Here is an 11,059-nt window from a genome sequence, read left to right on the forward strand (position 1 = left end):
TTTAGGACTAATAGGTTTTGTATCTGGCAAAGACTTTGGACCACATACATAGGAGGAGGGTCTTTCCGTAACATCAGATGCCTGTAGACCAAGAAACATATTTAAGTTTAGATGTCTGAATGTATTAAATAAACATCAACAAGTAGTCACACATTTTCTTGAACATGTTCAACGAGTCTTGATTCTGTTTCTTGAACTTCAGTGCAATGATCTTTATCCTTATCATCATCATCTCGAACCTCAAGATCCTCCTCATAGCTATCTTCTTTAATAGATATGCACTCCACTGGAACGACTTCATCGGTGTCCAAAGAAACATCAAGAGTCACGTGGTCAACACCACCTTCTTCATCAAGCTCGATCACATCATCCGAGTTCACAACAATCTCATCATAGCTCACACAATGATCACTCTCCTCTACATATTCACACTGAATCTTTGGTTGGTCGAGTACGTAGTTACAAGGACTCTCTGATTGACTCGTGTTCTCCGAGAAACTCCCATCAGACCGATAATCCTCGAAGCTTTCAGTTGCATCATCATCTGTTTGACGGACACCCCAAGTCTGAGATTCAATAGAAGACGGAACTCGCATCCCTCTCTTCTTGAAATGAGCTTCGAAGTGAGCTTTCATCTCGGTAACAGAGCCAGGTTTAGAGCACTTGTCAACTTCTTCAAGATACCTATTGTGTGAAAATGACGATCTCTTCTCCCATGATAACCCTTCTTCCTCGAACCTCCCAAACGATATCGATCCAGAGTGTACAGAACTCCCCTGCATCAAGATTCATCAACCAATAAAAAGACCAAACCTAAAGAGCTCATGTTATATTGATACCCTTAAGACCACAACTTCCACGACATAACGTAAAGACCAAACAAGCAAAAACAGTTTGGGTGCTATACAAGTTAAGTAACAAGAAGCATGAAACAGAGTTTAACTGCAGAAGAAGTTACCTGAAAACTAAGGCTAAAGGGTTCTTGAATCTCGCTTCCTGCCATTGTATCTCTTTCTCATTCAATGAAAAATGTTAAACCATTGAAGTAGAGAAGAAGAGGGATCGAGATTGGTAGACGAAAGGGTGAAAGAATCATGTCATGTGCTTTTGTTTTCTTTTTTTTTGTCTTCTTCTTCTCGTTAGATGTTGGATGGTCACGTTCTCCGTTATCACGCCCGTTTATTTCGGGTTTGAGTTAACACGATCAACGGTCCATATGCTTTGTTTTAAAGTGTAAACCGGCGGTTTTCTTCAACTGACGGCAGATTTGATCTAGTTTTTTTCTTTTTCTTTAAGTGGCAGGGTTACGCCACGTGATAAAACTCCACTACATATTTTTTTGCCAAAGTTTTATATTTAAAAATTGTGAGGATCCAGATAAGAATTTTCCTCGAGCCCGTGACGATTTTACGTTGGGAGTTTCAAAGTCTACTAGCTAGGTGTGGTCCACACCGTGTTGAGCAGCATACGATGCATTTCTAGATTGGGCTGATAATTTTAGTGGGCTTGGGCCGTGATTTTAAATAATTAAAAGGCTCACTCAAGATATTGGATCATGTGTATATCGATAAAAGGCCCTAATTTTAGTTTGATATTAATTTCCGAATATTGTTAATACTGGGTCATAAAAAAGAGTTTGACAGAAAAAAAAAAAAGATTTTTAATACCAAAACATTATGGACCATGTGCAATTTGTACTTTGGGCACATAGCAAAAACCGAGTTTAGTAGCGAATGAACTTCTTTCATTGTTTATGGGTATGAACTACAAAAGTATTACTCTTAGAGTTTTGTATAGAGTCAAACATAAAAGGGTTAAGCGAATGGCAAGGTCTTCTATGGTAGTTTGAATTTTGTTCTTGCGATCTCTTTCATCTGGTAGCTTCTCCTCCATTCGTCCATAGCAAAGTCAACCTACTTAAGAATTCACGGTACACTAGAAAATCTATCGAAAATAGATCAGTACGTTTACTGAAAAAGAAGTGATAGGGAACCAAAGATAATGTGAAGAAAATCAGCCAAAGAACATGAAACACAACAAGAAGTACACCAAACCAAACTAATGCCGGGATACACTTGTATTTGCCTTTACATTCCTGTTTTTTTTTCCTTTTAAACTTTATAGTCAAATCAATTCTATTTAGCATTTCAGTATATACCACAAACAAACTAGGGATGTTACACTAAATTCTCTGTGGTTTAAAACTTTTAATCTATTTCCTTGTGGTAAATGAAAATTAAAAGGAAGACTTGAGTTGTAGTTGGCATGTGCATATTGAGGGAATGTGAGTGGTCCCCAGACGCAAAGCTTCCTTTGTCTTGAGACTCCGACCGGTGTCCGTGGTTCGGCCGACACCCACCTTCACCTGTCCTTCTCACTCTCAATCTGTTCACGTTTCTTTTTCTCTTTTTGCCTTTTTAATAAATTATATATTTGGAATTCAATTATTAGTTATGTGATGGTATGCCACGAGAATGCAGCCACGCACACGAGGACACCACCATATCCTCTCAGAGCTTTCCCAATCATAAACTTCTTTTCGTTTCTTGTGTACCTTATTCGCGTAAAAACACTTGTCCAAAGTAGAAACGGATAGTTACTCAGAATCTATATGAAGATTTGGTTGAACAAAATGAAATATGCTGCTGTAAGATTAACCCTTATATAATATATCTCTCAACCATATACCATGACAACCAGATGATTTTAAAGTTTTTAGCTCTTTATGATTTTGAATTTTCTTATATATCTTTGTTGCAGTTACGTACCAATTTCTTAGTGCTGGATTCGCGGGCCAACCCGCCCCGATCCGCCTTGCGAACCCGCGGACCGAATCGTTTCTTTGATTCAAAAGTTTGATCTGCATAACCTGTAAATGAAAAATTATANACCCGTATTCGCCCGCCAAAATCCGCATGTAAACCGCCTGACCCATAGATAATAATAATTATATAATTAATTTAATTATATATTAATTATTTTTACAAAATAATATTAAAATAATGTATTTATAGTTAAAATTATAAAAAACTATTTTATATATTTTAGCAAAAATAATTATTATTTTTAAAAAAATCACTTTTTAAAAAATTTGCGGGTTAGCGGATACTCACGACTCATATTCGGCCGACCTGCATCCATCCCGCTTAAACTAATCTCAATTCGCACCCGCAATTCAAAACTTCTAAATAGATCGATTAGCACCCGCTCGCGGCGGATCAAATGGAGCGGGACCTGTGGACTTTGATTAAAATTTACAGCTCTACAATTTCTGACCTATCATATTCTGACAATAAATAATATGCACATTTGTTCTACAAAGAAATTTCACATTTATGGTAAGGGGGTTGGGATGGTTTGTTTCAAAAGTGTAGGGACAGAGAGACTATTTGGCTCTAGATTCGCAAATGCTGAACCACATATTTTCTTTCTTCTTCTTCGACAGGTATAATGTGACCCGATCCATTGACTTCAACATAACTGGGACAACTAAGTCACAGTTGTTCTTTTCCTTCTTCCATTGGATCCATTCTCTTGTTGCTTCAATTCAATGTCATTGCATTCAATTATATAATACAAAGGCTCTCTTATCTATTGCACGTCCATTTTGACTCTAGTTTCATTAATCATCTTCAACGGTTTGTTCATTCAACGAACGGATCGTGCATTTGTGTTTCACGTCCCTACCTCAACACTTTGTCCATCGTGTTGTAGGCCGGACGTTCCGGTTTATGTCAAGACCCTAGACATGGCTTGATTTGATCAAATCACTGAAACCAATGAGAAAAATCCAAAGGAGATAAACGTAACAGAAGGTGCCAATGAGAGGAATTTGTAGCACATGAGAGGAGTGGGCATAGTTAATTATAGCATAGAGACAACCCGCACGAGTAGAAGAGAAAGCAAACAAGAAAGAAATATACCCTAATTTTAAAAGGGATTTATTCTAACTATATACCCTAAACCCTAAGACATCATATATAAACAACCCTAAATCCTAAACTTTTAAATCTAAACCGTTCATTAAAAGTGGTGGTAAAAATGGTTAGTGTAAACATAAAAAGTAATACTATGAAAATAGTATTTTAGACAATTTCCCAATTATATTTTTATAATATTTTGTAATAGATTTTTTTTTTGAGCTTCTGAGTCGATTATTATCGATTAATTATTCTATTACAATGATGAAAATATTATAAAGACGATTTTACAGTCGATAATTCTACCACCCTACGAGAATACACGCCTGACTACATCACTCTGAGCCGTCCTATGAGATCCATGTTCGATGGTACGCCCTGCACCAAGCTGAAGATCTCATGTAACCCGTTTCTCCATAAATTTGATATTTTCTGGGGTTTGAACTCGAGACCTCTGAATGTAAAAGCAATTGAACCCTTAGTCAAATCATTGGACCAAGAGGACTTCCAATTTTGTAATAGTTTGGAGTCAGGGGCGGACCCACGTTGATGGGTACGGGGTCACGTGCCCCCTACTGATTATATAGAATTTGTGTAGATGAATATTAAGAGTTGGTCAGATAGGTGAGTTGTAAACATTGTGCCCTGTTTTAACTCGAGGTAAGCGGTTCGATTGTCCATGCTTGATTTTTTTATTCTTCATTGTTTATTTATATATTAGTAATATTTACCTTTGTTTTTTGCCATTTCATCTTACGTAGATTCCCGAAACTGTATCTATAGAAAAACATCTTTTACATGAAACCTGTTTTGTCTTTGCATTTTTTTCTTAAAAAAAGGCTTATTTGTCTATGCATCTTATATAACACTTTTTCCCCTTTTCTTTAAAACTATTTCATAACTTTACTTATTTTTATACTAGTGTGCATTAGATTTTCTTTTACAATCTAAGTTTTTTTATGGACAAAAAATGATTGAAAAAATATAATATAATCATTAAAATGGTTATTATTTGACTTATATTTAATATTAATTATATATTTAAATTATATATTACATTTATAATATTGTGCCCCCGATTAAAAAGTTTTCTAGATCTGCCACTGTTTGGAGTCATAATTTTTAAATGATATGCACAAATTTGGTAAGATAAAGTAACCACGAGATTGTTTTTTCTTTTACAGACTTATCCTCTTAGACATTCTCTCAAATTTCTATTTTTGTAATGGTGAATAGTAGAGTAATAGTATCGGAAACTCTTTTTGGGTGCACTGGTATCGGAAACTATTGGCGTGTTTTATATAGACGATCTTTCGAAACTTGCTCCGATAAACCGACCTTAATTGGTTCGTGTATATCTTTTGCTCGACATTTCTTTCCACGTCAATTTATATGTAGTTCTTATTTCTTAAAGACTTAAACTAACGTCATATGCTGGTATTTCTATCGAGTCATTTTTAGATTCATCCCCCTACGGTGTATTTGTAGACTCACCAATTAATAGAAATTTGTTTTTCTATATTCAATAGTATTTCTTTTAAAAAAAAACAAAATATTATTAAGTTTTATTATGTTTTTAAAATAAAATAAATAAATAAAAAATAATAGTAATTGTAAACAAAAAATTTAAAATATCATCAACAAAAAACTAAACTCTAAATCCTAAACCATAAATCTTTGCTAAATCTTAAACTCTTTGATAAATCCTAATTTTTTCGATTTAAAAAATATATTTTAACACAGTCAACAAAATACTAAACCTTAAATATTAAACCCTAAACCCTTGCACAAATCCTAATATAAATCCTAATTTTAAAAATATAATATAACTTGATAATATTTTGTTTCTTTTTTTTAAGTACTAAATATGAAATAATAAAATCATATTGGTCGGTGAACCTACAAGTTCATCCTAAGGATAAACCCAAAAATTTCTCATTTTTATTGTCTTAGTCATTCCGCATATGTAACTATATATATATCTGAATGTTACCATATTGGACTAATTGGGTGATACGTGAGATTTTTGACTATGTATGCATTTTATATACATATTTATATTTTAGAATTATATTCAAATACTATTCTAAGAAAAAGAATTATATTCAAATACATTTTATTTAGCAGTTAGCCTATCCGATTTTGTTTGTTCATTTGGATTGAGATGATCAAATTTAATACCATTTTCTCTAAGTAAGTTGATTTTTCTGAATTTGGGTACTCCTAAAGTCGTTTGAAAATTTTCTTATATTCTAGTGTCATTTGGCTTATAGTCCACAAACTACACACATATATACATGTATGTACCTAGCTCTCCCTAAAATAATAATAAAAAAAAGTTTGTTACATTTTATGGGAGGTTCAGTTAATCTTGCACTGTTTAGGTTTTTCTTGTTCTGACAATAACAAACCACTATTATATTATTTAAAAATAGTTTGAATAACTGTATCAAAATAGAATAACCAAAATAACAAACTTTTTAGAAAAATCTCGGAGTCCTAATCCTAGATAAAGATGAATCGTTCGTAGAAGTTATGGTACTAATCTATTATTACTATCATCGAGACGAGCTCCTTCCATCCAGTCCAAAATACATGACGAAAAAGCCGATAGCTGTTTCTGGTTCCGTAGCGAATTTTCGATGATAACAAGAAATACTGTAACCTAAAAATAAAGAGATAATATTATTACTATAATTTATTGGAATAGAGGTGCACGGAGCCCATTAGACTCTTGTGCAACGCATGTTGGTCCAATTAGACTTTTAAAATGTAGACACTGCTAATCTTGATAATCAATTTAATAATAAACTAGATCATGATCCGCGCACTTGCGCGGATTTATCTTTTGATTCACATATTTTATATACATGTTGTATATTATTTAAGATTTATAATATAAAAAAATTAGAATAATCGGAAACCAAAAAAATCGACCCGGACAAAAAAAAATCAAATACATACTTAGATCCAAATGTTGAGAACTCGAAGAACTCATATCTAAAATGAACAGATTTATATAAACTAATTTGTAACAGTAATATCATTTTTGTTATAAATTAGTATATCATGGTTTATAGGTTTAAAGTATAGAGTTAGTCGTCTTCATAGTATTGCTAATATTGATAGATGCAAGTTAATGAATACATATAATATATTGTATTATTAGTAATTTGTCGTATAGTATTATATGTTAGTAGATGTATTATTAATAATATATCTTATAGTATAATATGATTGTGGATGTATCTACTTTATAGTAAAATATATGCAATATAAAAAAACATGCGTAGTGGATATAATAATAAGGTAAGAAGTGAAAAATTATGGTAATAGTTGATATTAATTATTTATAAAAATGCATGTCTAGTAATAAGTAGATTAATATATCATTAATTACATAAGGTCCAACTTTAAAATCCACCTAGAAAAAGTTGTAATGTTTCTGTTTCAATAAGATAGATTAGCCGACAGTTTACAAGCCATGACGGTGGATCAACTGCTTACAGACTTCTTTCGATTTGCGTCCCATTATGTTCCTATCCAATGCGACAACACATTCAATTATACTCGGAGCCCAATCAACGTTTTCCACTAATTACTTGATTAATTACTGTTTATAAACCAAAGTGCAAACGTCAGTGTAGATTTGTAAATAGGATTTCATCCATTATAATTTTCTAAAGAATATTTTGAAGTACTTTATATCCACTAAACTTAATGTCTAGATACTTAATTTTAAATATTATGAAGATAAAATTGATGCGCAAAGGAGAAAAAATGGCCGAAGTCTCTCTTAAACTAAGAAATGGCCGGAGTATGAGCTAAAACCGGTCATTTTCAGTCAATTTATGTTTATAATTTTATATGCATTTTCTACTTTGTTGACAAAACGAAAGAAAACATACTCCATTTTATTTAATAATTAAATAAAAACTCAAAAGAAACCAAATAAAGAAAAGAAAAGGCAGCTTTTATTAAACTTTTTTATATAGACTTTTGAACTTTATTTATCTTTCTGCCTTTTTCTTTACCTTCTTTAATAATTTTCATCATCCCTACACACATGGGCTATAATTATATCGCTCATCAGCTTAAACTAATGATACCACGAAATGCTTTCAGTGCCAAAGCCCCTAACTCATTTCTTCCACTACCACTCTCATTATCACAGCGGTCAAGGATCAATATAATATCTATCCACTATATTACAAAATTTCTAAAATCTTAGCAATATAGCACGACTAATATTACTTCAAAAGCGTTATTTTGCTTATCAGAAAACTTAAACCAGAGAAGATTCAAAAACAAACTTTTCTTCACTTAAAGAAAAACTACACCGCCATCAAATAATCGTTACCCGAAATCTAAACAAAGAACACATATAACAGAGTCGTCAAAACAAAAAAAAGAACACATTAACAGAAAGGGATTTGTGTAAAACAAATAAAAGTTACAATAATAACAAGTTGTCTTCTTCCTCCAATCTTTTATTTAATCTTTGTTTTTGTTTCCTTGCCCCATGTTTTGCTCCTCGTTATCTGCGTCAAATCGTCTCACTCTTTTTATCTCCAATATTCTATATGTAAAATACGGAGAAGAAAGGGTTTCTTGGCTTGTAATGTAGGCATCATCATCCTTAAATCATGCTACTCTCCCTAGTTTTACTTATATACTCTAAGCTTTAGTTTGTTTCCACACAAAAGTTGAATCACTCTCTTGTCTTCCTTCTCTCTCTACATTTGATCCATTAAAGGGTTCACATAATCGACGCCTTATAACCCGAGTAGAATGTAGTAAACCAGCGTGATTGGAAGCGCAATAAGCATTCCGAATATTACCCTGCAAATTCATCAGGTTTAACAATGTTAAATTTTTAAAATAACATTGGTAATCTTTTGAACATTAACCATATAATTCCATGACATACCCTGTACTTAAAATAGCAGGATGAACATTGTACTCCTTGGCAAACACAAAGGGTACAATCCCTTGAGGCAGTGCGGCCTAAAAAGTCATACAAAGATATGAAGTTTTTTTTGGCAACAACCCAAAAACATTAACAAATAGTAATACTAATGTTTATACATTTACTAAATTACGTTATTAAAGTGTGGTGTAAGATATATTTTTACCTGAACTATGGCAACACGCAGCAAATCACCATGCAATCCAATGGCTATAGAGGCAACCGCCATGACGGCCGGACCCGTGAGGAACCTAACCGCCATCGCAAATGTTGCCACTGAGTTCCCACACGCGATTAATTTGGGTTGCAACGCCATGAACAACCCTTCACATGTAATTATAATTTCGAAAATTAGTGGATAAACAAAATTTATCTCTACAAATTCAATCAACTCCCATAAAAATGGGGACCATGACGACTATTAACGACACGAGACCATGTCGTCCACCATTACAACTTATCTAATAAGCCGCTCACTCCATTGCCCCACATGTCGGATGGTCCATCCCCCAATTTTAAAATTTTAATTTTAGTTTCCAATCCTAATATTTGTTCAAATGACAAAACATCGTATAAATTTTATGGACGACCATCATTTAATTCTTTTATCGTGTAAACTGATAAATATGTTTAACAAAAATAAGGAATTTTATCCTTTAAAATAGTTTCTTTTATTAAAAAGGAATAAAACAGAGTAGGAAGATGAATTACCCAAACTGAACATAGCCATTCCAAGGCCAGCATCAGATAGAATGGAGATAGATTGTTGAATGATTTTGGGCATTGCCACGTGCCACCTTTATATTCAAAACCAGAATCAATTTCTCCGAATAACCGGTCGGTTCAAACTCAAGAAATATAATTAGATTTTTTTTATTAAGTTACTAACCGGAAAGCAACAAGCGCCCAAATGAGACCAATGAGGCTAGAGTAAGTGTTAGGGTTTCTAATTAGCTTCCTCCACACCATGATCAGTATCAGCCTCGTCATCACACTCGCAGGTGGCATATGTTTCACATGACTTGCTTCGCCTCCAAGTCCTGTTTTCGATTGTAGCTCCGCCGAGGAACTAGGAACATGTTTGTTCAATCCGTTCTCGGCGTCTTTTGCTCTCTCTCCTTCTTCTTCTCTTCCAGTGAAATTAAACCGTTCACCTCCGAACTCTCCACTCGCCGGACGAGCTAAAGCTACAACACATAACAAAACCGAACTTAGAAACTGAGTTTGGACATAACTAAACCTTTTTTTTTGTCTGACCTTTGGTCTCTCCTGTCTGAGATTGATCGGGGACTAACATTCGGATCTCTTTAGCACCTTGTTCGTTGTTTGATCCCGAGCCAGGAGCTCCATCGGAAACGTTAAGACCCGCCCGGTCAGAAACGGGTGACCCGTTTGAGCTCCACACGAACATGTGTAGTTCCTTGGCGCTCGCGTCATGATTGCTCGCCTTGCCCCCGGTTTGAGGATTTTTACTGACTGCTTTATTGCCAGTAGAGGTGGCGGTTGCCGAAGCAAACTCAGGATTCGGAGCCGGGTAAGACCCGCCTCCTCCTCCTGGATAATACCCGAACCTCGGGGAGGAAGCTATAGCGCTATTCTCCTCGAAGTTCGAAGGTCTCGGAGTGGGGCCTCTCGAAGACTGAACGGAGTACATATCCGCCGGGCCGAAGTTGGAGAGACGGCCCCCGGGGAAGCCCATCATCGAGTAGAAATCTGAATTGTTGAAGTTTGAGCCTCTAGGAGTGGTGCTTAAGCTGTAAATCTCAGCTCCGGTGAGGTTAGACGGTCGTGGGGTCATGTTGGGCCCACAGAAAGAACGACGTGAAGCGTTTGATTTCCTCACGGTGACGTGAAGCTTCCCGTCGTCTCCTATCTCGGCGTCGGTCTCGAGAAAATCGTGGCCGTCGAGAGAAACGACGTCGGATTCGACTTTGAAGGAGACGATGGAAGCAGCCGTCTCCGGGAACTGCTCCATGATGAGCATCTTGGCGCCTCGGAACTCGAAGAGGAAGAGGAGAAGGGTGTACCAGATGATACACTGGAGGACGACGACCTGGACCATGAGTGAACCGGCGTACTCGCCGTACATGGCGATCAAGAGAGGGATTCCCATGACGAGGGTGTTGGGGAGGGTGGAGAGGGAGAAGATCGTGATGCTCCACTCGAGGCT

The 11,059-nt window shown here is 35.2% G+C and overlaps 2 protein-coding genes across 2 annotated transcripts; both read right to left on the reverse strand.

The window, feature by feature from the left end:
• Positions 1–6: 6 nt before the first annotated feature.
• LOC130506563 (protein WVD2-like 7) lies at positions 7–1,251 on the reverse strand (the record flags this gene model as incomplete). Its single annotated transcript, XM_057001236.1, has 3 exons — positions 959–1,251; positions 153–776; positions 7–81 (listed from the first exon to the last, which is right to left on the reverse strand). Coding segments are annotated over exons 1-3 (744 nt in total), but the record flags the coding sequence as incomplete, so codon positions are not given.
• A 6,967-nt stretch (positions 1,252–8,218) lies between these two features.
• Positions 8,219–11,056, reverse strand: LOC130506564 (auxin efflux carrier component 3-like; the record flags this gene model as incomplete). The annotated part of the gene is made up of 6 exons (XM_057001237.1): positions 8,219–8,762; positions 8,851–8,927; positions 9,056–9,213; positions 9,601–9,686; positions 9,779–10,076; positions 10,147–11,056. Coding segments are annotated over 6 exons (1,596 nt in total), but the record flags the coding sequence as incomplete, so codon positions are not given.
• Positions 11,057–11,059: the final 3 nt, after the last annotated feature.

The sequence above is a fragment of the Raphanus sativus genome, unplaced genomic scaffold (genome assembly GCF_000801105.2).
Source record: "Raphanus sativus cultivar WK10039 unplaced genomic scaffold, ASM80110v3 Scaffold3410, whole genome shotgun sequence".
Taxonomy (NCBI): Eukaryota; Viridiplantae; Streptophyta; class Magnoliopsida; order Brassicales; family Brassicaceae; genus Raphanus; species Raphanus sativus.